Here is a 26567-nt window from a genome sequence, read left to right on the forward strand (position 1 = left end):
CCCAATAAACACCGTGACGATATCCAAGGAGTGCAGTGGCTTGCATGGAGTTGCGCCCGGGCCACAGATGCCGGGCCACAGATGCTGGTGGCCCATGGCATTTCTGGCTTCCATCGCACACCTCATGACAAAATAGTTGTAAGTCTCGACGAATACTTCGCTTGTGGGGAGAACTGAAAACCAATTTCACCTTGGGTATTTCCTAAAACATGTTTGCGTAAAGGTGGTTTCGTTATAAATCACAATGTTCGGGTGATCTGGTAGTACTACGTCGAACAGGGGGTGATCACTATAGCAGGGTGTTCTTCGTCATCTCACCATGCTCAACACGACTATTTCGCCTCATCACCGTTCTCCTTCTCAGTATCCTCCTTTGCCTCCTCCTTGGCCGAACCCGTGGCCACAATCTTCTGGACAGCATCGACGGTAGCATCAGGACCTCCCTGCTCACGAATCAGAACCTTGCCACTCTTGTCGACGGCGAAGACACCGCGAATGGTCCCCTTAGGGGCCTTCTTCAGACCAATGGCGCCGATGAGGCCATAGCTTGGGTTGCAAAGCAGTTCATATGGAAGATTCTGCTTGGTCTTGAAAGTGGTGTTGGCCTTGGGCGAGTCGCCCGAAAGACCGTAGATAGATAGACCGGTGGATGAAAGGTGGACAAAGTTGTCGCGGAAGAGGCATGCTTGCTTGGTACCTATGAATGCAATGTTAGATTTAAGATTCGAACATGATGACAAGACAAAACGAGTGTTGGTTATCAGCGCGCGGGCGCGGTAGAATGGAGACATACATCCAGGAGTCGAAGCTTTGGGATAGGTAAAAATGACCACACCAGCCTTGCTGTCGTCGACAAGCTTCTTCAAGGAGGTCGCGGTGCCTTCATTGGTCTCGAGATCGCCACCAAAGGCCTCTAGGTCAAGGACATCGCCCACCTGAGGTACCTTTGGCTTATCATCATCGACTGGCGCGACAGTCTCCTCCTTTTTGGTCGCCTTTGGCTTCGGACCAGGCTTGCTCTTTTTCTCCACGACAGGAGGAGGCGCGGGGGCCTTGCGCTTGCGAAGTTCAACCATAATGAGGGGGTATGGGGTGTGAAGTGGAGAGAATGGATAGCTCAGCTGCAGCTCCTCGTGCGGGATTGTTGTGCCTGCGTACCAGGTACAGTATGGTACATGTAATGACTAAGCGCCAAGCACACCGACACGGGAGATTCCGACCCACGGATCCTCTCGGGGCTGCCCTGACCCGCGCGCATGAAAAATCTCGATTTGACGTTTCCCTCTTGATCGCCACTCAAACCCACATATTCCCCATTCTTTTTTCTAGCCCAGCAGAGCCTGACTCATCTTGGGATTTTTTGTGTCCACTGATATTGTTTCGACCTCGCCACTTTGATCTTCGCGTCTTCAAGCTCTCCATACTCTCTTTCACCCCGTCTGGTGTTTCGCAATTTCGCAATCACCCATTTCCAAGGGACTCGCCCGTTGAACGCGCTTCACGATGAAGGTCTTCTCTTCTACCTGCGACTTCGACTACTCCTGGGATGAGGTATCTACGGCAAACTGGCGCAAGTATTGCCCCTGGAACGACAAGGCCCCCCCACGTTGTCGGTGTCGACACTCTCTCCCGGACTATCGACCCCTCGACCGGAATCGTGAGTCAACAATCGATACAGCATGTGTTACGTTGAACCCCGAGCTAACCTTTCTTTCAGCTGCGTACTGAGCGTCTGATTACCTGCAACCAATCTGCACCACAATGGGTTGTCACCCTCCTCGGCGGATCAACGACTTCCCACGTCTACGAAGTTTCCTACGTCGACCCCGTCTCTAAGAAAGTCACCATGTGCTCCAACAACCTGACATGGTCGAATGTCCTCAACGTCCGTGAGACCGTCACCTACCAGCCATCATCATCCGCCACCACCCAGTTCACTCAGGAGGCGAAGATTACCGCTCTCTGCGGCGGGTGGCAAAAGATCAAGAACAAGGTCGAGGAGGCTAGCGTGGAACGATTCAAGGAGAACGCCATTATCGGCCGCGAAGGATTTGAAACAGTCCTCGAGATGAGCCGCCGAGTCTTTGGCGAACAACGCGATCTCGAGAAGCAGAAGCTGTAGCCGACATCGGCCTCGCTCTGTACCACCGACACCTTTCACTTCCAATTTCCTCCTCCCTACCCTACTCTACTCGACCCGACGACGTTCGAAGCATCACCTCTCCTTAACGATTCCTGCATCGAGCGATTGCATAATACCGGCGCTTTTGTTTTTCCTCTCCTATTTCTTCTTTCCCAGCATTTCGAAGCACACGGCGCCACCCGGAGTTTTACCCGAATCGAATCGTTTTTTGTCGTTTTCCGCCCTACCCCTCATGGAAAAAGGGAACCCTGCGCCATGTACCGGAACAAACCCCGGTGTCGCATAAATCAACATGGCCAGCGAAAAGAAAAGTTATGAACTGTTCCCAGCGATCCATTATTCTACGTTTGAATACGAGCGAGTGATATCCACCCCTAGAGGGAATAGAGATGCATAGAAGTTTCCCAGATTTTGAAGTTAAGATCGAACTCTCTCAACTACTGTACAGAATTGCCTTTTGTTGGTCTCGTTAAATCATCTAATCAATTCCGAACAAATTCAATAAATACACTAGCCAGTATCCAGCCAGGTAAAAATAAACAAACTCCCGAAAACGCCTTTCTCGGATCGTAAAGCAGAAATTAAAGGCTCGCGGAAGCCGGTGAGATCTTCGGGACCCATTCATAATCTAAAGGGTGAATGTCGTGATAAATATAATATCACATAATATCAAATCAAGTCAAATCAACCCATCAATCCACCAAGCACCACCCGATTGACGCCAGAAACTTCATTCTTGACGTTATTCCGACTTGCGTCCTCGAACTCCCGCACCGCACCGGCAACCATGATCTTGCGCAGTTTAGCATCCGCTTTAGAGAATAACTCCCCAAGCCCCACCGTACAAGTCGAAGGGGACGAAACCAAGCTCAGAATCCTCGTGTAGCAATCAATCAGCACATCGCAAAGCGTAGCGAAGGTCTCAAAGAAATCCGGCTCAAATGGCAACGAGGGCGTCAAGAGGTACGTGTATTCTTCACCGGGGAGGAGGTCAGAGGACTCGGTGAGGGGGAAGGAGATAATCGAGGCTGCGGCCGCGTTGGCGGGCGAAATGTTATTCGCGGCACTTTTCAGATCAGAGGGATCGCTTGTTTGCATGGGTAACCCGATTTCGGTGGCCGAGCTGGCCCTTCGAGTCTTGGTGCCGGCGTGTGCGGCTCTCTTGAACATTTGGGGTATACGTGCTCGGGCGAGACTGGATGAGGAACTGCCGTCTGGCGGGTGGACTTGTTGGTATGCGTCGAATTCGAGGAGGAGGGCGTTCAAGGCTCGCATGTACTCGAAGGGAGTCGAGTTGACGTCCAGGATTGGTGGGAGGGATAGGCCGAGGAGGAGATAGTTGACGGCTCGGCGGGAGAGCTTTCGGGCTTCGAAATATGGCATGCGATTGATGTCTGCTCGGGAAAAGTGTACAGTATTGAACCAGTAAACACGGCCCTCGAGGCTGGAAATGAGAAGACACCACTTGATTAGCTTGGCGGTTCCTAAATGTATTCGTCTTGTAGGTCGGTATTACTTACGCCTTTCTCAGGTAGCCCAGAGTCGAAATCCGCTTCGTAGCCATGTCGTGAATTTGTTGATATATCGCTGTGGCGCTCTGTGGGCCAAAGGGACCTCCGCCGCTTGTCACTGGTGGGATGCTTCCATGTGCATTGTCATATCCGCCAGTGGACTTGGCTGTGTCCCTCCGTGACAGGCTTGGGGCAAATGTAGATGCAATCATTGTGGACTTGTAGTTGTCTCTCGTTCACCAGAGATTCGATAGGCAATATGACGTTGGGCGCACAGGGATGACAGACAGGGGGGTCCCCCGGATTATCGCGATCGCATCCAGGAAATGGAAATAAAGAACAAGAATCGAGAATCGAGAATCGAGGCAGTCCAGGAGGAGAAACCTAGGTTAGAGGGGCACAGATGACGTTCCTAAGCAACTGGATAAGGAAAAAAGGGAGGCTTGGCCCTGGGCGCAAGAGATCTGGAGAGTTTCCCCACAGCCCCTCCGGTCCCTTTCCGCCTAGAACTAATTAATTTACTCTCTACTCCGCTGCCCCTCGAAGCCTTTTCCCCCTTTCAACCACGTTTCCTTACTCACATTTTAATTGACTCAATGAGCTCTACATCCCCCGAAGAACAGGTTCCTCTGCCTGGCCAATGGCCGGTAGATCCCCAGGAGGACCAGGCCATCTCTGAGGACAAGATTTGGGTCGACGGTTGCTTCGACTTCACTCACCACGGTAGGCAACAACATGCGCATGCGCCCTCTTGACACTGTAATAACAATGAACTGATTTGATCCGTCCTCTCTAGGCCATGCTGGTGCTATGCTTCAAGCTCGTCGTCTCGGCAAGGAGCTCTACGTGGGTATTCATTCCGACCAGGCAATTCTAGAAAATAAGGGTCCAACGGTGATGGCTCTGGACGAACGGTAAGTTCCGCGATTGGCGCCCAGTTTCCAATTCTTCCAGCGTGCTCACGTCTTAATTTTCAATTTTTCCAGTGTCTCTGCCGTCGATGCTTGTCGCTGGGCTACTCAAAGCGTCCCCCATGCTCCCTATGTGACCTACTTGCCCTGGGTATCCCACTACGGCTGCAAATACGTTGTTCACGGCGACGACATTACCTCCGACAGCGATGGAAACGACTGCTACCGATTCGTCAAGGCCGCCGGCCGCTTCAAGGTTGTCAAGCGCACTCCTGGTATTTCTACCACCGACCTCGTTGGTCGTATGCTCCTCTGCACCAAGAACCACTTTGTGAAGTCCGTCAAGAACACTCTGGCTGGAGAGGAGGGATCCGGAAGCCCCGAAGAGCGCAAGGCAACTGCCACAGATCTACTGCAGAGAATCACCGACTACGCGACAGATGAGAGCGGCCTGCAGCCTGGTCCCCAGGTCTGGACCTGGACTGGATCTGGTAGCGCCAAGATCGACGACCAGGTCGAGGAAGCAGGAAAGTACGAGACTCTTGTTGCTGGAAAGGGGCCCAAGCCCGGCCAACGGATTGTCTACGTTGACGGAGGCTTCGACCTCTTCTCCTCCGGTCACATTGAGTTCTTGCGTAAGGCTATGGATCACGAGGAAGTCGAAGGACGTGCACGAGGCTGGTACGAACCTGAGGCGAAGGAGAAGCGAATCCAAGAACATGGCGAAGACTACGCTCCCGCCTTCATTGTTGCTGGTATTCACGACGACGACGTGATCAACCACTGGAAGGGTCTGAACTACCCGATCATGAACATTTTCGAGCGCGGTCTCTGCGTTCTCCAGTGCAAGGTGAGACATTTCCCAATTTCGTCCCACTATTTAATTTTTTTTTTGGGCTTTCGTTACATTAAGTCCGCGCTAACGCTTCCAACCCTTTTTTTAGTACATCCACGCTGTCGTCTTTTCCGCCCCTTTTGTGCCCAGCCAGCCTTACCTCGAGACCCTGCCATTCGGCACTCCCGACGTCGTCTACCACGGACCCACTACCTTCATCCCCCTGACCTACGATCCCTACAGCGGACCTAAGAAGATGGGTATTTTCCGTGAGGTCGATCGCCACGCTTTCCAGCATGTGAACGCCGGCGAGATTGTCGCGCGCATTCTTAAGAGCCGTGAGGCTTATGAGGCTAGACAGCGCGCTAAGTTGCAGAAGGGTGCTGCGGAAGATCTGGTTAAGGCGCAAGAGCGGGGCTCTGCTTGAACCTGTCTCAATCTATTGTTTTAGTAGTACGGAAATGTAAAAGGAAAGGAAAGGAAACTTAATTAGCTGTATATATATTGGACCTCATCAACTGGGGTTCATTGAATATGGGGAGGAGACTTTGTTATCGATAAAGTGAAATCAATACTAGTATACATACTTATAGTCAACTGGATGGATGTTCTTCTTGAAGTTCGTAGCAGGGAAGAGGAGATATCCAAAGTAGCCTAGTATCTACTGTAGTAGTAGTAGTCAAATCATGCCCGGGCACTGCAGGTTCCGGGTAAGTTCCGGGGAAGACTTTCAAACCTTTTGGATATAGTTTTGCACTAGCTTTTTATAGTACTACTAGTGGTCAGCCTGACCTGACTGGAGATCCGTTTCTGAGACTCCTCCGTGATCAAATCTTGCCAATGATTCGCTCCACAGTGGTAGTTGTGATAGATTGACCTCTTTCTATTTTCCAAGACAGTCATTGTGCATACCTTGTCATACCTTGTCATTGAAGCAAAGAAGATCTGGTCACGGTAAGTACATCTAGATTATCCTGTGGTATCAAGTAGGATAGAGAAAGGTGCCTAGGTGGCCTGAAAGGAAGTAAAACAACAAGATGATATGTATAACCAACTTGGACGAAAGCAGCGATATTGTCGTATCTTGGGCGCATAATTAGGCCGTCCGAGAACTGCCCAGGTGCCGACGTGAATAAGCACCGAGGGATTCTGGGGATCTGCGAGGTTGATCGTGGAAGGAATTGTAGTCTCAAAATCGATTGGACAGGATAGTCGACCAGGGTCACCGTCGCGTATTTTCCTGACTCAGACCTTGGGAGTGACTGGGATGGATCGTTGTCGAAGCCCTAGAGATTATGGAATACATGCTTCCGGGTTGCATTGGTGCTATAGATACTAGTACTCACTATATCTCCACATTGCTATTGCCCATGAACCTTCCAAGCTTCCAACTTAAGTACCTACTACTAATAGGAAGGTTAGAGAGCGACCATCAACATGCGAGTCACGGCAAAAATAATGTGTATAAATATCTGAGCCGAGATCATACTGCTGGAGCATTGAGGGCTAGACCAAATTCCAGAATGAGTTTGAGAAGGGATATTCAATCTAAAAGGATGATGAAGATATTTTACAAAGGTATTAAGCCGTCCGACAATGCCAACGCACTGCCAAAGAAAAGCCAAGGTATCAAATTTATTGGTCCGCCGCTACCAGGACACCCTTCTCCTCGAGCATCTTCGAGAGCTCACCGTTCTGGTGCATCGACATCAGAATATCACATCCTCCAACGAACTCCTTGTCCAGGTACAGCTGGGGGATCGTAGGCCAGTCGGAGTACTCCTTGACACCTGCGGAAATGGTCAGAACAAACCCCAAACGAAGATCCTTGTAAGCCGATTGGATGGTATTAACTTACCCTGGCGAAGCTCTGGGTCCTCCAGCACGTTAAACGCAACAAACTTCTTAGGGTCGACGCCCTGCAGACCGAGGATCTGGATGCTGGCACGCGAGAAGCCGCACTGGGGAGTCTCGGGGGTACCCTTCATGAACAGCACGACTGGGGCAGAGCCAACGGCCTTGTCGATGGCGGCCTTGGTCTCGGTGGAGATGAGACGGGCGTGGAGGATGGAGGGCAGTTTGAAGGCCGGCGCGGAGGCGCGGACGGGGCGCAGAGATGTTGGCCGCGCGATGGGGCGGAAGGCCTGGGAAGGTTAGTCTTCAGATGACTTGATACTCTGGTCTGGGTATTTGCGCACCGAAAATGCAGTTCGGGAGAACATGGTTTCGGCTGTGTCGGTATAAAGTTGGAGAGATATGAAAGTCTACAGGAAATAAAAGTGCGGGTGTCGGAGTTGCCCTCGGAGGTTTGGGTTGGTTTAGTAATGCATCGTTGGCCGCAGGTCTTACGTCGTTGCCCCACATCAAGCTTCAACCCACCACCTCTCACTTTCTCCCTCACCTTCTCTCTCACCTACGTATTTTCGAACAGTGATATTCATTGTAGGGATATATTCCCCATGGATCCTCACTCAGATCCCCCATTCTTCGCCCAAGAACACCTCCAAGACAACAAAATCCACATCCTACTCGCAGCATCCGGCTCCGTCGCCACCATCAAAATCCCGAATATCGCAGAAGCTCTCGGTCGTCACCCAAATGTCTCAATTCGCATCATAGTCACCGACTCCGCGGAGCGATTCCTGACGGCTCAAAGCGCCGAGCAACCGCTTCTCGATAGCTTGCGCAATACTCCCGGAGTTGATGGAATCTATAGAGACAGTGATGAATGGGCAAGGCCTTGGGTTCGCGGAGCACCAATTCTTCACATTGAATTGCGGAAATGGGCACATATATTACTAGTGGCGCCTTTGTCCGCTAATACAATGGCTAAGATGACGGTGGGTATGGCTGATAATCTCTTACTATCGGTGCTACGGGCTTGGGACACCACCGGTCTGGTGGATTTGGGGTTCAAGGCTAAAAAGCCAATGGTCTTCCTGGCACCCGCGATGAACACGGCCATGTATGTTCACCCGGTGACTGAGAAATCACTGAAGATACTACGGGATGAATGGGGTAGGAGTGAGTCCAATCCTGAAGGTTGGGTTACTATTCTTCCGCCCATTGAGAAGTCTCTGGCCTGCGGAGACGCGGGTACGGGTGGAATGATGGACTGGAGAGATATTGTGAATACAGTCCGAGAGTACCTGGATCTCCCGGTGGTTGATTCGTGATATATTTTACATCTATTGCTGTGTTGACTCGGACTCGGAAAGTCCTTTGTCGCTATTGTACAAACCCAGGTATTGCGCGGTATACTCACCAAGAAGACCCAACGAGATGCCACCACCCGTGAGGAGACACCCATTCACAAACCACCACCAGCAGTTTCGAACATTCTTCAACTGAACTTTCCAGATCATCAGGCCAAGGGACAGGATGGCACTGCCGCAGCTGCCAACGAAGAAGACCGGTCCACATCCTGCAGCAACACCGGCTGCTCCCAAAAGTCCGACCTGAACTGTGGCCAGACCAGTCAGAATGGCCTTGGTGTCCTTGTCATGGCGGAGGGCGATGGACTTGATTCCGGCCTTCACATCATCCTTGATGTCCATGTGCGCATAGATCATATCGTAGAGGACAGTCCATGCAACACAGCTGGTATACAGGGCCCCCGCGGCCATCAATGCATCATTATTAGAAAGCAAATCCACACCCAGGGCTGGAAAGCCCATCATTGCCCCCCACGAGAAGGCTAGACCCAAGACAGCTTGGGGGTAGTGGGTCACCCGCTTAGCCAATGGGTATGCCACGACAAGAGGCATACTAGGGATTCCATACCAAAGACATTGAGAAGGAAATGATACCAAGACCCCAAGTCCAGCTAGCAACTGCGAACCCGTAAAGAGCACAGCTTTCTTAGGCGAAAGCGCTCCTCGCGCAATTGGGCGATATTTGGTTCGTTCGACATGAGGGTCCAGGTTCCTGTCCCAAAGGTCGTTGATTGCACATCCGGCGCCACGCATGATCAAAGCACCACTGAAGAAGAGCGCAACTGTTCCCAGAACATGTATCGGTGTTATATCGGTGGCCATTGGTGCGGCGAGAAGCGTGGAGAAGAGGGTCGGGAAGAAGAGGTAGTAGGTACCAGTGGGCTTATCCAGGCGGACTAGTTCGGCATAGGGAATCCATGACTTTGGCAGGGATGCAATCAGTCCTGTTCGCGGAGGGATATAATGTGTTGCTGGGTTTGCATTTGCATTCTGCGTCTCGGGCTCCGTTGTTTGTACCTGCGCGTTGCGCTTTGAGATGATCTGCATGGATGTGCGGTGCGATTGGAGCTGAGAAGGTCGGATCCGCTTGGTTGTAGTCAATGACTGTGTGCGAATGAAGGTCGACAGGGCACCATTATGCCGAGAACTACCAGTATATCCTTGCGCTTGCCAGCATTGAGGTACCCGGGACCGACGGAGGAATCGGGAGCCGGAGATGGAGGAGAGCATCGTGGCGGGAGGTCTAAGGTCGGAGGTGTGCGGAGGTGCGGAGAGCTGTAATTAGGCGAGGTAATGAAAGTGAATGGCTTCAATTGAGAAGAGCTGGAGTGGTGCTACCGAGTCATGATCTTGTCTGTTGTAAAAAAGTGGTGAAGTTTAAAATCGCTGAGCAAAGGACGAAGGACCCAGGACCCACCGCCTGGAAGTGTATGGCAGGGAAACCTTCGACTGCCGCGGAGCTGCCAGGTACGCTCCTCCCCACTTTCGCATTCACTGCCTTTACTACGTTCACTCCTTCTCTTCACTTTCTCTACTACTTCCTCCCTTCTCTTCTACCTTCTCTTCTACTTTCCTCCTCTCGACCCTCATCTACCCCTTCTTCAATACATTCGATCTCTTCCCTCGTGTATCCCAGCGATCTTCGCCGAGTGGGGCCGCTCTATCCAGCGCGACGCGCCTCATCTCGCCCACGCTGCACCTCTCCCCCGAATCTCCCCATGAAACGACTGCGACTCCACAGTGCCGACCAAGATCGCCATAATTGATTAAATTCAGCCGCGCGCTGGCACCGTCGCCATGAGTTCAGGTGCGCGCGCGGCGTTTGCGGCGTTTCCAACCAATCTCGATATCCGGGACTTTGTCAATTCAAAAGAGAACATTGTATTCGCAACTCGAATAACCTGCGATTCTATCGACGAGTGTCCGCTGGAAGAATTTGAAAATCTGATTTACACTCATGTCATTCGACTTGGAAAACCTCTGGTCATTGAAGGATTCGAGGACCGTCTCAACCAGAACTTGTTCTCGGTAGACTGGCTGCGGAAGTACAAGGGAGGACAAAGTAGGTTCTTCACTTCCTCTGCTTGCGCATAATCAGATTGCTGACCAGCATATTTCCACGCAGGAGAAGAATGTCGAGATCTGGTCACCCATCAAAACACAAAGTTCTCGATCGCACATTACCTGAATAATATGTCAACACTCACCGAAGGCAATGTGGTTTCAAGATGGGAGAGAAGATCGGAACCTCAGAGGATCTATCTCAAGGACATCGATTGCCCGGAGGAATGGCACAAATCGTTGGAAACGATCATCCCTCCCTTCCTCTTCTATTCCAACGAGTCCCCAAAACCCTACGCTGGCCCGGGCTCCAAATACACCGAGCTGCCACCCTGCCCTCGAACAACAGACAACATCCCCATTGCAAAGGCTGGAGATCTCATGAGTAGCCTGCCTGAAGAGATGCGCGCAAAGAATCTCATGTGCTACATCGGTCATGAGGGAACCTATACCGCAGCACACCAGGAAATGTGCGGCACTCTGAGCCAAAATCTCATGGTGGAGGCGTCAGATGGAACTCCCGAGGGCAACAAGAAGATGAGACCAGGATCTTCGATCTGGCTAATGACGGAGACTCATGAACGGCCCCTTGTATCCGAGTATTGGAGGTCGTTTCTCGGCCACGATCTTGACCTAGAAAATCACTTCGCACAGCTCGACGCCTGGAAGAACGCCCCATTCACAACATATGTGGTTGAGCAAACCCCCGGGGATCTCGTTCTCGTCCCTCCTCTTTCTGTGCAGCAGGTGTGGAACCGCGGCACTAGAACAATGAAGGTCGCTTGGAATAGAACGACCGTCGAGACTCTGCGGTGGGCATTAGATGAGGAGCTTTCCCGTGCGCGAGCGGTTTGCCGGGAAGAGTCATACAAGAATAAAGCGATCATCTACTACACCCTGGAAAAATATTCTAAGCTGCTCGAGCAAGACCCGGATCAAAATCATCCCAGCGTGGATGCACTCTGGGACGACTTTGAATATTTGTTCAAGATGTTCACTGACATCCTCTTATCCGAAAGTTTCTCCACAGGACTCCCAACGAAGAAAGCAGAATACCTGGAATTCACTAGCGATGTGACATGTTCCTATTGCCGCTGTAATATCTTCAACCGCTTTTTGACCTGCGGGGCATGTGTGGATGGCGAGGAAACTTATGATATCTGCATGGATTGCTATGTTTTTGGTCGAAGCTGCAAATGTATTTCCAAGCTGAAGTGGGTTGAACAGTTTCACTGGAAAGACCTCGAAGCTCGCCATGAAAGGTGGCGACTCCAGGTCATGGCTCGCAATGAAAAAGAGGGATACGGGATGGACCATCCTGTCTTTTCTGCTGTTCGGGCTTCGATGACTCGAAAGTCAGTGGCGGAGATTTGCCAAGAGCAACTTCGTGTGCGCCCCTGGGTCGACTGCAACAAGGAAGTGAAACCAACAACCCCCAGTGACTCTGAGTCGGAAGAGGTTCACGGGCGTCGAGCCGCAAAACGTCGTAAGACCAACAACAACAACAAGAACAACAACAAGACCAAGGACAAGACGGTCAAAAAGAAGCCCGGTGAGATGGGACGCTGCCACACTTGCAAATCTCGACCTATCTGGACGCTGAAACACTGTTCAACCTGCGACTCACAGTACTGCTACGGTTGTCTTTTCCGTCTCTTCGACCTGCCACCAGAGCAGGCCATGCAATTATCTGTTTGGGAATGCCCCAAATGTAAGAAGATTTGCAGCTGCGCCGGCTGCAACAAAAAAGCGAACATGATGGAGCCATACATGCCCCAAAAGATATTGCTTGGGCACGACACACTCAAGGTTGCCGATGAAAGAAGTGTCGAGTCGCTGGTTGATCTTCGCCAGTCGAATGTTGGATGGATGAAGAAGTTCCAGCGGATCAAACCTCATTTCATTCAGCAGCGCCTCGACAAGCTCAAGCGCGACGCCGAGGAGGCGCGCGAGGCCCTGGACGAGACGAGGGATATCTTCCAAGTTGATAAGAAGATCATCGCTGAGCAGAACGGAGCGCATTTCGACGATGCGCAGATGAACGGTGCGCAGATGAGCGATGATAGCATTATCCGGGAGGTCTACAAGTCCAACGATCTGCTCGTGGACCCCTCACTGCGCCTCGATGACACTTTCATGCCGACCCTCGACCCTGCTCTGGGCTGCGTGCGATGACCGATTCAGATCTTTTTCTCTAGCGACTATTCCGGGCCCAACAAGTTCCGCCTATGGATTATTTCAGCGACTTTACTGCATTTACCACATACCCTGTGCCAGCATAGTTACATCTACCTTGCTGTACCTTTAATAGTATTACGACGATATGACGAATTTCAAATGGATTCCGCTTAGCAAAGATGAGCACTCTAAGCACCTTTGTACTCGTATTGAAGATCCTTGAGAGTTGCAAGGTCTACCGAAAGCATAGTGTCCTTCGCAAGTACGATAACCGCGAGCATGACTAGAGGGCGAGGGGATGAAAGGATGAGTTTCTTTCTGCACGACCAAGCGAAGTTCAAAACATGAATTCGGAAGACTTACCTCCAGGAATCAAATATAAGACCGGACTGATAATGAATGAGGAACCTCCACGCAAGAACAGGAGGTAGATTAGAGTGAGCAGAACGCCGACTGCACCGTTGACAGGCAACAGAGCGGAACGGATCATTTCCAACCGCTCACTTTCCGATGAGAGGGGTTTCTTGCCCTTTCGATCTGGTTGCAGAGGAGCTAATCTCATCATGTAAGCCGTAGCCAGCAACGAGAGTATTCCCAGCAGCGAAAGCAGCCTTTCGCCGAAGCTCAGCGCGGTAAATAGAGATGGCAGGAAAGTCAGAGTGGAAACCAGTGGAATCGCAGTAAACACGAGCTGTAAAGCTGTCAGCAGGTATTCCTCTTCTTTCATTTATCTAGAGAGGGAATGCAAAAGAGAGGTGGGGGGTGAGAGGTGGATATAACATCACATACACTGTACTGCGCATTCCGCGCCTCATTCTGCTGCTGCAACTGTTGAATCACCCGATCTTGTTCCTCCTCATCAAGCTCCTGGCGATCATCGTCCGATTCCTCAGGATACCGAAATGCTTTACGTAGCCTCACAGCCGCCATGTTGAGCAGGAATATCCGTAGATAAAGCAAAAGCAAAAGAAGCAGCCTAAGAGTCCGTGACGTCGGGAGGATATCTCATGTGAACAACAGCGCGGCGGCTGTGTGTTTGTCCTGTTTGTCCGGAATTTCTCACACCACCCGCAACTTCATCTTCACGCTCCGAGATCTACACGATTCCAAAGTACAACTACAACCAATTCCTCCCACCCAATCCACCCACAACCCCCCGGCCAAAATGCTCTTCCCACGAGCCCTCCGGCGCGCCGGAACACGCACTATCCAACAATCCCGCAGCGCATCCGGACCCCGCCCATCCCCCCGACGCACCCTCATGCCAGCCCCAGGGCCCAACACAGGACCCATCATGGAACGTCGCGCAGACCGCGAACTGCCCTCCCTAAACAAAAGCCGCGGCTGGCTGTACTCTCTACCGATTTTCATCGTCGCTACCGGCGCGGGTATTCTGGGTATATTCAATTACCAGAAGAGCTCGAGCAGTATCGTGAACAGTACGCTGTATGCGCTGCGGACGTCGACGCAGGCGCGCGACATCCTGGGTGATGAGATCTATTTTGCGCAGCAGATTCCTTGGATTTCGGGAGAGATGAATCAGTTGCATGGGCGAATTGATATTTCTTTTTGGGTTAAGGGGACCAAGACGCAGGGGAAGATGAGGTTTCGGAGTATTAGGCCTGATCGGATGAGTTTTGTTAGTTTTGAGCCCTTCCCCCCCCTCCCTTTTTTTCTCCCTGGAATTTGCTCTTAGTGAGATCTATGTTGGATCATTGGCTGACTTTTATTCCCATTATAGTTCCGGACAGAGGTTTGGAGCTTGGAGACCGAGGATGGAACGGTTGTGCAGCTGCTAGATGGCACCGATCCTTTCCGACAGGATTAGATTAAGGGAGAAGACGAAGAACAACAGGAGCTGTTGCGCAGAATTTTGTACAAATATTTGACTGCTTGTGCATAGGATTGGCGTTTTGGGATCATTGCGGAAAGTTTTATTTGCAGTCTTGTCTACGCTACATGTGTGGCCTGACGGGGGAGCTTTGAAGAAGAAAAGGATATCATTTGAATGTATCATATACAAACGCCGCTCAAGAGAACAATATTGCGCGAATGGTGTAGTGTTGTAGTAGTACATAGCTGCCCGTGTCGTCCATTAAACCTAGACCGTCACAGCTTCGGCCTCAGCAGCAGGGGCAACCTCGGGCCAGGGCTTCTTAACCGCATCCTGGATGCGGACAACGCAGCCCTTGGGACCGCTAACGTGACCTGAGAGGACGAGAGAGTTAGTAAAACGCGAAAATTGAAAAGATCCAGCGAAGGAGAGGCAAAGGGGAACCTACCGCTCACGACAACAACGCCAGTATCACGATCCACCTTGAGGATCCTCAAGTTCTGCACGGTATTCTGGGTATTTCCCATATTTCCGGCCATCTTCTTGCCGGGGTAGACACGAGAACCACCACCTTGACCAGGACCCGACGAACCCATGGAACGATGCTTCAAACTCACACCGTGAGAACGATCCTGACCATGAAAGCCGTGTCTCTTCATAACACCAGCAAAGCCCTTACCCTTCGTATTGGACTTGGTGTCAATGAACTGGCCCTCCTGGAACCAATTGGCGTAGATGCTCTCTCCAACCGGCAAAAGACCCTCCTCACTCTTGACGCGAAACTCATGGACATGACGCTTGGGCGAGAGGCCATTGGCGGCAAAGTGTCCGAGCAGCGATTTGGTCATGTTGGATGGGTGTTTCCAGCCCGCGCCAACCTGGACGGCGAAGTATCCATGCTTCTGGCGAGTCTTGTGCGAGACGACCTCGACCCGGTCGAGCTGGAGGACTGTGCAGGCGGTGCGCTTTCCGGACTCCGGGTCGAAGATCGCGGTCATGCCCTTCTTTGTGGCGATTGCACCGGTTCGCAGGGGCAGGGAGTTTGCTTTGCGGAGGAGGGCGGCGGTCGTGCTCGATTCGAGGACGGGCAGGTTGGCGCCGACGTTGAAGCGGTTTGGTTTGGGCTCGTTGAGGGAGCGGATGCCGAATTCTCGGATGGGGATGAGGGGGAGCAGTGATTGCTCCCGTGCCCTCACGGAGGAGGAAAGCTGCAGGAGCTTCCCTGCTAGACGTGGCGACATGGTTGTGGGTGGTGAAGTTGATCGTATCGGACTTGAATGTTCTAATGGGGTTGGCGTGGGAAAGTTTTTGGTCGGATGAGTAAGCATCCATACAGCATAACTTAAACTACTGCAGGCTCAGTATAGTTCACCCAAATATCTTTGTATCCCCATTAAACGATCTTTTCTTTTTACAGAAGGGCTGGGATTGGATTTGGCGATACTGGATATTAGTTTCTTTACCAATTTGAATACCTCGAACGCCTCCAGCATCTTGAATCCCACCCAGCTTGGCAGATCTATACACAGCATCAACATAGGCACTCTATTACATAGGAACTTGAACCAACCCATCGAGCAAAAAAGAACCCAAGAGAAGCACCAAGCTCATCCAGTTACCAAGTCATGACTCAAGCGCCGAGAATAAAAATAAGAATAAAAACCGGGATGGCGATGCAAAGTATAACTCACAAGCCCACAGGCCGAGACTAACTCCGAACGGACCGAACCCGCCGACGCCGGAAAGGATCGCCCCAAAAAAAGCCAACAACCCGCAGGCTCACAAACAACTCATTTCTCACTTCTCACCCACTTCTCACTCTTCCTCTCACCACATCTTCTACCTACACACAACCCACCCTAGGCCTAACACTCAACCTAGCGGTTCCCTCCCCCATCCATCAAAAACACCATGTCCCTCCGACCGACGCCAAATTTCACCCGCTGGCTCACCCAGCCAACACGCGCAACCACCATCCTGCGCGCAACGCAAATACAAAGGCCCGCCCTCCGCCCATTCTCCCTAACCAGCGCGCGCAGCAACACACGAACCCTACCAACGAAATATACCCAACCATTCCAACGACCCAACCCCCGCTCCAACCAGCACCAGCACCAATACCAAAAGCGCTTTAATTCAACCAACAACAGCAACCCCAATGCGCAAAGACCAGGCCAAGGCCAAGGTCAAGGCCACCAGCAACAACAGGGCAGCAAAGAACCAAGCGGTCTATCCGCACGCCTGAGAAAGCTCACCCGCGAATACGGCTGGGCCGCGCTGGGCGTGTATCTTACACTCAGCGCGCTAGATTTCCCATTTTGTTTTGCGGCCGTGCGGTTGCTGGGCGTTGAGCGGATTGGACATTTCGAGCACGTTATTTTGGGCTATTTGAAGGGGGTTTTCGGTCCGATTTGGCCTGGTTCTTCTTCATCCCCAGCCGAGGAAGGCAGTGAGGAGAAGGAGAAGGGGGAGAAAGAAGTCGAGGGAGATGCCACTCTCGGTGCGGATGGGACTGCTATTGTTAGCAAGGCTGAGGAAGCGAGTACGTATACCATACCACACCATACCCTATGCTATGCTATGCACTGCCTAGCAAGCAAGCAAGGAAGCAAGGAGCCTACCTAGCTAACTCAAATTCAGGTATCTGGACCCAACTTGTCTTCGCCTACGCCATTCACAAGAGTCTTCTCATCTTCGTGCGTGTTCCGTTGACGGCGGCTGTGACGCCGAAGGTTGTTAAGGTTTTGCGTCGATGGGGTTGGGACATTGGGAAGCGGGCGCCGAAGAGCACCTAGGGGAAACTATCCCAGGGAGCCGTGATTTCTCTACTCTACTTTACTCTACTCTGCTTACTTACTTGCTGCCTTGCTTTGCCTGGTTGAACCCATCTTTGTGTAATATTTGGAGAGCTGGGGAGGAAGAATTTGTCTGGATGGTTTTCATTTTTCATTTTTTATTCTGTTTCTTTGGTGCTGATTTTGGGAGTTTAGAGAGCATAGCGAAGTTGGAACTGTACATTACATAGATAGATAGATAGATAGGGGATCTCATCTAATTCAATCCGGTCTGTGGACCTTCCCCGCTCAATCTGAATCGCGATCTACCAGAAAGGGGAATGGAAAGGACCTCGGGAGAGAGGGAAGGGGAGGGGATATCATACACGCCATTCGTAAATGTGGTAAATGACGATATCTGATAGAGTGCCTAACTCCGTAGAAAGTAGAGAGCCACATGGGCATGGCCATGGCCATGCCCATAGGAATTGCCATCACATTCCCATTCTATGTAAGATATCAATCAATGCCACGCTAGCAAAGCTAGACCAGGAATGAACAATCGCAAACAGACATAGCATAGCTACTTGATTCTCATGGTCTTCGTCTCGTAAATAAAGAAAAGGGATGGGAAGGGAAAGGAAATGGGGCATAGATGGGATGCAAGATTGGCAGATGCTAGATGGGAGAGACAAGCAGGGCAAGCAAGTGTTGTGTTGTGTGTGAACAAAGGGTAAGATAAGGTAGAGTAAGTAGGTTAAGGGTGTTTGCTGTGGTTGTGTTTGTGGTTGTGTTTGGGGGGTTACATGTCGATCGTATCGTTGAATCTCAAGATGCCGTTTGCTTTCATCGCGCCGTTTACACCGTCTGGCATCCGGTATGCCCAGTCCGCCACGCCCAATGCGCCGGTGGTGGGGAGAGCCTCGCCGTCCGGATGCCCCGTTTCGTCCGAGGTATCGGCGACCAAGACGAGGCCGAGTTCTTTGATTGTTTCCACGAGGGCGGGGACAACGTTCTATAGAGGTGGTGTGAGTGGTGAGGACTGTGTGAGGGGCTAACGAGTAGGGGCAAACGTACCAAGAGGCTGGACCGGCAGATTATACCCATAAAGTTATTGCTCTGGGCTATCCGGGCAGATTCCTTGATTGACATTGAGTCCCGTCCGCTGCTGTCCACGTGAGGCATGGAGTCTACGTTGCGAGCCAGGTCGCGGATCTGTCCGAGGTCGTTGCACAGGAGAACCGGGTCTGGAGGAGTTGTTAGTTGGTGAATGAATGTCACGCGGGGCGACCATGATGATCGTGTGGTAGAACTTACAGTTCGGTTGCTTCCAGTTCAGCGCTGTACAGATGTTCGCATTATAGGAGGTGAACACAACAGAGCGCATAAAGTCGGGGTTCGTCTCGCGGGCTACGCGAGCGTGGTCGAAGACATCCGTCAAAATTCTGTCAGCAAAGCTGTTGACATCGACCAAAGAGTTCATTTCCAACGTCTTCTCCTCGGCGGCGGACGGGTAGAGGATAGATAGGTTGACATTGAGGTCGATGGGCAAGTCACGCAGGACCTCACGGAGGGACATGAAGGATGCCGCCAAGATGCGGTGGGCTTGTGGCATATTGCTAGCTGCCTTGGTCTGCAGGTACTCGGTAACTTCACTAGGATTGACACCTCGTTCGATACCAATCCTCTGGAACTGAGCGTACGATAATTGCGAAACTGGGATGTCGATTGCGTGGTGGTCGATGGTGAACTGGGGGTATAGTACCGGTACACGATCGCGGGTCAATTGGATAAAAAGCTGCACATAATCACCTGACAAACTAGAGCCAGTGACAAGGCCATTGTGCTCAGAGTCCAGTGCGCTCGTGGCCTTCCAGTATGTCGCGAAGTGCGTAATTTCCAGGGGATCGCCATGGTATGGTTTAATGACCTGGAAGTTGAACCGCAGTTGACCGATGCCCCGGAGGCGAGGGTCGAACAGTGGTAAGCAGCAAGATCCAGTACTAGACTGCTCCGCGCGGAAGTTAATCGGTAGAGCCACACTCTTGGCGATAACTTTGGAACCAAAAGTAGGGAAAATCTCAAAGTCCACAGTGAAGGTGTCCAATTTGTCAACGTGGAAGGATACTGATCGAGAGTCTTCTTGAATGGGTAGTACAATTGTGCGAGGAATAAGGTCGGAGAGTTTGGAGGAAATTGTCAAGCGAGCAGCAGGATGACGGCCGGACTGGTCAAAGGTGATCGATCCAGGCGTCCCTTGGTCGAAAAGAAGCTGCACAAACACCTTCTTGTCGAGGAAGTTGTGGCCGTACCGTCGGAGGGGTATAATAGGAGGGGGCAGTTCGAGGTCGGGAATACCATCGGCCATATACATCTCGGCCTCACTGGCACGCCTAGAGGCACTGGTGTCCTCTACCATGGGGTCCTGGAACTGTATACCATTCAAAATATCGAGAGGACCCCGTGACCTGGGTTTTTGGGAAGGCTGGGCCCAGAGCAGTAGCATGCACTCGAGATGCCCTTCCCAAGCTGCGTAGTACATAGATGAGAGGCCCTTCTCGTCCGCAACCTTTGCATCCACTCCAAGTTCCAACAATGTGCGCAGGCATGGCACACAGCCTTCGCTGGCCGCGTGAAAAAGCGGCGTCCACTGGTACAGCTTGTCTCGTTGATCAAGGTCGGCTCCATGTTGTTTCAGAAGTAAAAGGAGCTCTGGTGATTGCGAGGCGCGCGCAACCATATGTTGGGGATAGAGGCCCTCTGCATCGGGCAAAACCTGCGCCTTGCGCTCAAGGAGCATCTTCACGATCGGGAGAGAGCCGTGCTGGCAGGCAAGATTGAGGGGAATATGATCTGACTCGGAGGTCGGATCAATACGAGCGTTGCTTTTCAGCACCTGCTCAGCACACGCTAGCTGGCCCTTGACAATACTGTGGATCAAAGGAGTGAAGTTATCGTGGTCCATAAGATCGACCGTATGCGGACCAACTGCCAGCAGCTCCCGCACCATCTCTGCCCTGCCATTCCTACAGGCATAGTGCAGAGGGATCCGCCCATATACATCTGAGCGAGAGATGTCGACCTCGGCTGCCAGTCCAGCCTTGAAAACAAAGTCTCGGCCGGAGATGGTCGCCTCATGCAGACAATTTCGTTCGTTGATATCATCTTCTGCGTGGATATCAACCAGTCCACTCTCCAGAAGCAGAGCAAGGACATCGTCTGAGAAACCATTAATCGCGGTCAGGAAAGTCCGGGTCGCCCGATCACGAGCATCCGCAGCAGAAGACAGCCTCACCAGCCACTCGCGCAAGTTTTGAAGATTGCCAGTGGAGGCGGACTGCAGGATTTGCTGGTCCAGCTCCTCTTCCTCCGATCCAAATGTAAGCGCCGGGCGATCTGAAGGTCGAGACGAGTCAAACTGTAAGTTCTCTCCCTCCGCCCAGGCCTCCAGCTCCAACCTAGCCGTCGTGGCTCGGTCTGCGAGATCACGAAGGACTTCTCTGTTGAAACACGGTTGCACTTCGACTGCGCGGTGTAGGTAGAGCTCCTTCATGCGGGACTTGGAGGTTTTATCCCATTTCTTCAAAATCTTGGATACGCCGGTTTCGTTGATCTCCACAAATTGCTGTAGTTTGTTCAAGTCGCCATCGAACTGCTGGAGGCCTTCAAAAAGAGCCACAAAGTTCGAGGGGGCTTTGGAGTTGGAGACGGTCCGTGTTTGGACCACGCGCTTCTTGTCGACTAGTGTTTTGAGTCGTAGCGAGAACTAGATGAATATATGTCAGTTTGATGCATCCTTCCTTCAGCGGGCAAGTCAGGACCAGCCTACCTCTGATTCTTTTTGGAGGTAAAAGATATTAACCTTCTCGATTTCGCGTTCCTGTAGCGTGCTTGTTAGCATACATTTGCTGGCTGGCTAGTTGAATCCGTCCGGAATCTTACCAAGCGAAAGAAGAAGACTTCCTTATTGGCGCGGAGGGCAGCCTGGGGGTCCAAATTGCCATCCTGGGCAATTTCCTCGGCAGTTCTTTGCGCAGGGATGGTTGGTGTGGCACTGAGTTGCTTGATCAGCTGCAAAAGGGTCAGCGGTGCCTCCAATGAAGTGTAGTTGTATTGTTGTCATCGATATGATGTCAGCAATGTGCACCCACCTTTTTTAGAGCCTTGTAATTCACGAAGCTGGCCGCATATTCGGGGAGATCAAGCTGCCGGCGCTGAATCTGCTTTCCGAATTTCCTACATGAGTGATTAGTTTTTTTTTTTTCTTGTTTCGTTGTGCGGCGATTGCGCTGGAGGGGTACTCACATCTTAGCAAGCTCTTAGGGTGAGAGCGCCAGCGATGTCTTGGAGGCAGACGTGAGGGGTAATGTAGGAGATCCCGCCTCGAGGGATCAATTGTTTGAAAAGCGCGAGGATTGGAGAGGGAAAGGGAGGAGAGAGGGAGGGAGAAGAGGAAAGATGAGAAGAGAAGAGAAGGGTTCCGGGCAGGACGTGGCGTGGCCAGACAAGGTCCAGGGCAACCTCGAGTCGAGAGGGAGGGGCCGGCGCAATGAGGGTGGAGACGGCAGTGGTAGGAGTGGGACAGATGCGCAGTGTCACAGTATGACAAGGAGGTTGATAGATGAAGCCCGTTGGCAGTCCATGAACGCGGGGGATTGGAGGTTGCTCTGGCGGACACCGCTCGGGTAGTCGGGGACGAACAGACGGCAGAACAGGGCGAAGAGCTGTATTGAGTTGAATAAGATAAGACAGTGAACAGTTGGTATAGGACGACAGGACGACCAGATGTTCCTGGGGGCAGCCGAGGGTACCCTATCAAAGTAGACTGGAGGAATCGCGGAGGAACTAAAGTCGTTCAGTGGGGAGCTTCGGCGGGTGCCAATCACCGCATCCAGCCGGAGCACGTTGCTTGCTGACTGAGCAGTGGGGCTTTAGGCTTCGTGGTTAGGTTGGTCCCTTTTATTAATATTAATATTAATATTAGTCTTAGTCTTAAAAGTTAACACTAACAATGCCGATGGAGGAGAATAGGCGAGTTGAGTTGAGAGTTGGTTGAGGAGGTACCCAGCCTCTAGTGAATCAGTGTGGTAGCATCGCAGTGTGGTGTTCCTGGATCTATACTCAAGTTGGTCCCTACTGTATGCACTGTCCAATTTAGAATTTAGCATTAGAATTTCTATTAATTTATTCGTATTTAGTATTTAGTACTTTATTGGGTATTTGGCACACACTCTCTTTTTTCCATCTACCTAGGACCCCTCATCCTACCATTATCTCCTATAGAACAAGCACCACCTATCCTCTATCACCATGGGACATCACCATCACACCTACCCTACCCTACCCTGCCCTACCAAGCCACTAGCGCGCGTCAAGGAGATCTCGTGGAGTACATACACAGGCCTGAGCGCCCAGCCGGCGCCTCTACTTTGTGCGGGCTTGGGCTTCCGCTTAATCCTATTAACTGGCGCTAGTTATCCATTTCTGAATATGATCTGCAGTGATGTAGTGATAGGGCAAAGACAAGAACCATAGTATTAAAAAAGTATTCATGAAGTGCTACTAGTATCTCTACAGCCCCTGTGGCGGATAAATTATTATGTTATCCATCATACTAGTAGTACGAGTACTGACTGGGCTGGTTAAGCTCTGTATGAAGGAGCTGTGGCTAATAAAGGGCCAAGGCCTTGGGTTGAGGGGCTGACTATTGGCTGTTTGATTGCCGCGGATCAGCCCTATGTGAGTCTGAATGGCAGCCTCCTTCATACCGAGTTGCTATTATTGTCTAAGCGTTCCAAGGTATAATATGAGAACCTCCTTCTCTTCTACTTGGGTATCATCAGGTTGTGCTGAAATTACTCGAGATATGTAGAGAACAACCTATATTGATATTCTCAATGAGTTCAGGTTATAAGAGGACAATGTTGTTATACAAGGTATACATGGTATCGCATCATACTACTAGAGCAGTATCTATTAGTACCCTACGAGAGGCCAAAGTCTACGCCACATTTACCATTTACAGCCAAGATCTTTAACATCGTGAAGTCAATTTAAGACCAACACTATAAAACAAAAAGCCCAGCCCAATGGACAAAACCGAATCCGACAAAATTCGGCGAACTGTACAGTCAGGCCCAAACGAGAAACAAGTCAAACCAAGCCGGAACAGAACAGAGTAAAGCAGAGCAGAACGGAGCACGTTCAGAATGAAAAAAAAAGGATGAAAAAAACAAAGACCTTAACTTGATTTGACTTGAACAAACATAGAATTGTGAAATGTGCGTGGGATATATCAAAAGAGAAAATGGCAACGGAGATGGAGGAATCAAATCCGACAGAACCGATTACGTAGAGAGGAATGTCTAATTCGCATGGATGAACCACGCGAAAAAGATAGAGAGAAATGAAAAAAGAGGTGATGACACAAGACCAAGACGATGTGGGGAGAGTAAAAAAGACAACGAAAAAGAAAAAGGTAGAGTAAATGTAAAGGAGATCAGACAGGTCGAAAGAAGTACAGTATCGAATAAACACATGGCGAAGCGAATCTCCATCACGCCGGGAATCAAGACAAAAATCGATATCGAAGATAAAGACACGGAGGGACTGGGCCAAAAGTCACAAGAGGCGGCCCCGCTAAGGAGTGGAATCGGCGGTGGGTTTTAAAAAAGAAAAGATGGAAAGATGGAAGTCGGATCGAACCTAGGAAAGAGAGTGTGTGTGCGTATGTATTTGCCATTGTATGCGAGAACGGAATGTGTTTGGTTTGTGGGGAAGCCGAACTTTTGTCGCGCAATCATGTCGTTGAAATGGTGTGGCTGTAATAAGATGCAACAGAAAATGCGGTACAGAAGGCTGGGCAAAGCAGAGAGGAAGGAAGAGAGGTTGTGCGCTGCACAGAAGCTTTCCTTTTTGTCTTAGAAGTTCTGCGCAATGCCCGCATTACCCTGCCGCGGGTACACGCCAGGGTTCTCGATGCGCGTGTTCCGGCGCGCTTGCACATCCCGAATGACAGGCTGGTAGTCGTCGATGCCGTAGGCACCGTGGCCGGTCATTTCACCGTAGTACGGGTTCTCGTTGTAGTATCCTCCCGATGGGTGTGCGGCAGACATGTGGCTCTCCTCCGAGGCCTCGGAGCGGTTAGCAGCAGAGTAGGCGGAAGAGGCATTCGATGGGCCGCGGTGGATATCGCCGTTGCGGTTGTTAGCAGCAACGGGAGCCGCGCCTAGTACACCGATGGGTTCCACTTCGCCGGAGTCGGGACGACCGTCAGAGTACTGCACGGTGCCTTCACTGGGGGTCGCGTTGTGGTGGTAGCCTCCACCGGCACCGCTGCCTTCGGACATGGCCAGGCCGCCCATGCCGCTGGAGAGATTGGTCGAAGCCTTGCGGCCGGCGGAGGTGGTGCCCCAGCCGCGATATCCAGAAGAGTTGTCGTCCTTGGGAGCAACGCTGCCACCCGCAGCCATCATGCCGGGGAGGGTTGGGTCGTTGTTCGGGTTGAATCCATACTCTTCGACTTCCTTGCGGCGCTCCTCCTCGGCGGCCTTGTTGGCCTTGCGCTTGCGCCAGAAGAAGATTGCGGCGAGGATAATTAAGGCGACGGAGACAACCGGGACGACAACGGCCACAGCAATCTTACCGCTGTCGGAGAGACCGCCTGATCCAGAGGCAGCGCTGGTGCCGGACAAAGAGGGTGAGTCGGTGCCGGTGCTGGTCGCGCTGGCTGAAGTGCCGGTCGATGTTGCAGAGTCGGTTTGAGTTTGGGTGATCACAACCACGGTTGACTCGCCGTTGCTGCTGCTAGAGGTGGTCGTGACAACAGTAGGGGTGGCGGTAGTGTGATGGGAGGTTGTTGTTGAGGTCGGTTCGGAAGTTGTAGTGGGAGGTGGCGTCGAGGAAGATTCCGAGGATGTCGATGAGGTCGTTGTTGTGGTCGGGTCGGCCTTCGAGGACGAAGTGGTGGTCGACTTAGACGTGGAACTCGTGGTCGATGATTCGCTGGAGGAAGTGGTAGTCGGTTCCTTGGAAGAGGTGGTCGTGGGATCAGTAGCAGTGACCGATGCGGATTCAGAGGCGACCGGGGTGTCGGACGCACTGGCAGTGTCGGCGTTGGTGGCCGTCGGGGCACTGCTGGCTCGCTTCACGTTGGACGACATTTTGGCGAGAGACACAGGGAATCACGACAAGGACAGGTCCAGGTAGCCGACAGGGTTGTGAGGAGGGAATCCTCTACAGGTTCACCTAGTCAGACGGGGCGAAAAAGTCGGGCCCGGGACGCTGGAGGTCTCGGGATGCACACACGCTTCGGATTGGCGAAGTTGGAGGGGGAGAAGTATTAAGATTGAATCGAAGAGTCGAAGAGCCGAAGAACGAGTGACGGGGATTCGAGTTGGACGTGTTTTAAGGAGGGTGATACGAACGTCGTGGTGGTCGCCTCAGGGGGAGATTATCACGAGCATCCACACACCGGGGTAAGTTGAAAGAAGAAAAGAAACGAGAAGTGAAGTGAAGAGAGAAGAGAAACCCAAGACAAGACAAGACAAGAAACAGCACCGAATCTAGTCGGGAGCCATGGGCGAAGGTGGTTGAGTGTGTGGGAAGAAGTGGGAACCGGAACCTGCTTTGGGGGGAGAGTCGAATGGAGTGGAGTCTTGACTGGCCGATTACGATCGTTGTGTATGGTATCGATGGTATCCGCATTCCTAGTCGTATTAATAGATGCATGCGTTAGACTCTTTTAGCGCTACTCGGGAGCATTAGCTTGCACTGGCACTGAATGCACCCAACTCTGCTACACTACCTAGGTAATTTTTTGTCTGGGGAACCGCTTGCATCTGCGTATCCCTGGATGCGGGCATCTCCCTTGCGGCGATATAAAATTGGGAAATAACCAAACAATGGGATTGCACCAATGCGGAAAGGGGAAATCGGGGCTCTTCCGCTTTGCAGATTCTGCAACGACGTAATCGGAGCCCTGAATCCCCTGAATCTGGTCCACACCGTCTCTCAGTACAGTATTCTCACAATAATGCCAGTGGCCATCATCTACATTCGATATACGAGTACCTTAGTATACCATACTTTGAAAGAGTACATATC

The 26567-nt window shown here is 51.6% G+C and overlaps 14 protein-coding genes across 14 annotated transcripts; 6 read left to right on the forward strand and 8 right to left on the reverse strand.

Moving 5' to 3' along the window:
- Positions 1 to 332: 332 nt before the first annotated feature.
- On the reverse strand, positions 333 to 1076 carry N7481_012840 (thioredoxin peroxidase DOT5; the record flags this gene model as incomplete). The annotated part of the gene is made up of 2 exons (XM_057272059.1): positions 333 to 697; positions 794 to 1076. The coding sequence occupies 2 exons, from the start codon at positions 1074 to 1076 to the stop codon at positions 333 to 335; spliced, it is 648 nt and encodes a 215-aa protein (XP_057116247.1).
- A 427-nt stretch (positions 1077 to 1503) lies between these two features.
- On the forward strand, positions 1504 to 2122 carry N7481_012841 (putative mitochondrial protein sorting (Msf1); the record flags this gene model as incomplete). Its single annotated transcript, XM_057272060.1, has 2 exons — positions 1504 to 1551; positions 1718 to 2122. The coding sequence occupies 2 exons, from the start codon at positions 1504 to 1506 to the stop codon at positions 2120 to 2122; spliced, it is 453 nt and encodes a 150-aa protein (XP_057116248.1).
- A 705-nt stretch (positions 2123 to 2827) lies between these two features.
- On the reverse strand, positions 2828 to 3866 carry N7481_012842 (uncharacterized protein; the record flags this gene model as incomplete). Its single annotated transcript, XM_057272061.1, has 2 exons — positions 2828 to 3587; positions 3664 to 3866. The coding sequence occupies 2 exons, from the start codon at positions 3864 to 3866 to the stop codon at positions 2828 to 2830; spliced, it is 963 nt and encodes a 320-aa protein (XP_057116249.1).
- Positions 3867 to 4250: 384 nt separating this feature from the next.
- N7481_012843 (ethanolamine-phosphate cytidylyltransferase) lies at positions 4251 to 5827 on the forward strand (the record flags this gene model as incomplete). The annotated part of the gene is made up of 4 exons (XM_057272062.1): positions 4251 to 4377; positions 4451 to 4568; positions 4641 to 5415; positions 5510 to 5827. The coding sequence occupies 4 exons, from the start codon at positions 4251 to 4253 to the stop codon at positions 5825 to 5827; spliced, it is 1338 nt and encodes a 445-aa protein (XP_057116250.1).
- A 1208-nt stretch (positions 5828 to 7035) lies between these two features.
- Positions 7036 to 7622, reverse strand: N7481_012844 (monothiol glutaredoxin GRX5; the record flags this gene model as incomplete). The annotated part of the gene is made up of 3 exons (XM_057272063.1): positions 7036 to 7190; positions 7259 to 7544; positions 7599 to 7622. The coding sequence occupies 3 exons, from the start codon at positions 7620 to 7622 to the stop codon at positions 7036 to 7038; spliced, it is 465 nt and encodes a 154-aa protein (XP_057116251.1).
- Positions 7623 to 7859: 237 nt separating this feature from the next.
- N7481_012845 (putative flavoprotein) lies at positions 7860 to 8576 on the forward strand (the record flags this gene model as incomplete). The annotated part of the gene is made up of 1 exon (XM_057272064.1): positions 7860 to 8576. One exon carries the CDS (start codon positions 7860 to 7862, stop codon positions 8574 to 8576), a length of 717 nt encoding a protein of 238 aa, XP_057116252.1.
- A 12-nt stretch (positions 8577 to 8588) lies between these two features.
- Positions 8589 to 9845, reverse strand: N7481_012846 (putative para-hydroxybenzoate-polyprenyltransferase Coq2; the record flags this gene model as incomplete). The annotated part of the gene is made up of 1 exon (XM_057272065.1): positions 8589 to 9845. One exon carries the CDS (start codon positions 9843 to 9845, stop codon positions 8589 to 8591), a length of 1257 nt encoding a protein of 418 aa, XP_057116253.1.
- A 567-nt stretch (positions 9846 to 10412) lies between these two features.
- On the forward strand, positions 10413 to 12851 carry N7481_012847 (putative JmjC domain protein; the record flags this gene model as incomplete). The annotated part of the gene is made up of 2 exons (XM_057272066.1): positions 10413 to 10677; positions 10741 to 12851. The coding sequence occupies 2 exons, from the start codon at positions 10413 to 10415 to the stop codon at positions 12849 to 12851; spliced, it is 2376 nt and encodes a 791-aa protein (XP_057116254.1).
- A 191-nt stretch (positions 12852 to 13042) lies between these two features.
- On the reverse strand, positions 13043 to 13784 carry N7481_012848 (uncharacterized protein; the record flags this gene model as incomplete). Its single annotated transcript, XM_057272067.1, has 3 exons — positions 13043 to 13137; positions 13218 to 13545; positions 13644 to 13784. The coding sequence occupies 3 exons, from the start codon at positions 13782 to 13784 to the stop codon at positions 13043 to 13045; spliced, it is 564 nt and encodes a 187-aa protein (XP_057116255.1).
- Positions 13785 to 14019: 235 nt separating this feature from the next.
- Positions 14020 to 14682, forward strand: N7481_012849 (cytochrome c oxidase assembly factor 1 family protein; the record flags this gene model as incomplete). The annotated part of the gene is made up of 2 exons (XM_057272068.1): positions 14020 to 14493; positions 14596 to 14682. 2 exons carry the CDS (start codon positions 14020 to 14022, stop codon positions 14680 to 14682), a joined length of 561 nt encoding a protein of 186 aa, XP_057116256.1.
- A 273-nt stretch (positions 14683 to 14955) lies between these two features.
- On the reverse strand, positions 14956 to 15929 carry N7481_012850 (mitochondrial 54S ribosomal protein uL3m; the record flags this gene model as incomplete). Its single annotated transcript, XM_057272069.1, has 2 exons — positions 14956 to 15062; positions 15137 to 15929. The coding sequence occupies 2 exons, from the start codon at positions 15927 to 15929 to the stop codon at positions 14956 to 14958; spliced, it is 900 nt and encodes a 299-aa protein (XP_057116257.1).
- A 670-nt stretch (positions 15930 to 16599) lies between these two features.
- N7481_012851 (uncharacterized protein) lies at positions 16600 to 17483 on the forward strand (the record flags this gene model as incomplete). The annotated part of the gene is made up of 2 exons (XM_057272070.1): positions 16600 to 17230; positions 17329 to 17483. 2 exons carry the CDS (start codon positions 16600 to 16602, stop codon positions 17481 to 17483), a joined length of 786 nt encoding a protein of 261 aa, XP_057116258.1.
- A 781-nt stretch (positions 17484 to 18264) lies between these two features.
- On the reverse strand, positions 18265 to 22105 carry phoC (uncharacterized protein; the record flags this gene model as incomplete). Its single annotated transcript, XM_057272071.1, has 7 exons — positions 18265 to 18477; positions 18540 to 18709; positions 18780 to 21228; positions 21292 to 21342; positions 21405 to 21554; positions 21614 to 21698; positions 22062 to 22105. 7 exons carry the CDS (start codon positions 22103 to 22105, stop codon positions 18265 to 18267), a joined length of 3162 nt encoding a protein of 1053 aa, XP_057116259.1.
- Positions 22106 to 24382: 2277 nt separating this feature from the next.
- On the reverse strand, positions 24383 to 25624 carry N7481_012853 (uncharacterized protein; the record flags this gene model as incomplete). The annotated part of the gene is made up of 1 exon (XM_057272072.1): positions 24383 to 25624. The coding sequence occupies one exon, from the start codon at positions 25622 to 25624 to the stop codon at positions 24383 to 24385; it is 1242 nt and encodes a 413-aa protein (XP_057116260.1).
- Between the last annotated feature and the right edge of the window lie 943 nt (positions 25625 to 26567).

The sequence above is a fragment of the Penicillium waksmanii genome (assembly GCF_028829765.1).
Source record: "Penicillium waksmanii strain IBT 27052 chromosome Unknown utg000010l:1.0-3698451.0:1.0-3701458.0, whole genome shotgun sequence".
In the NCBI taxonomy this organism is placed as follows: domain Eukaryota; kingdom Fungi; phylum Ascomycota; class Eurotiomycetes; order Eurotiales; family Aspergillaceae; genus Penicillium; species Penicillium waksmanii.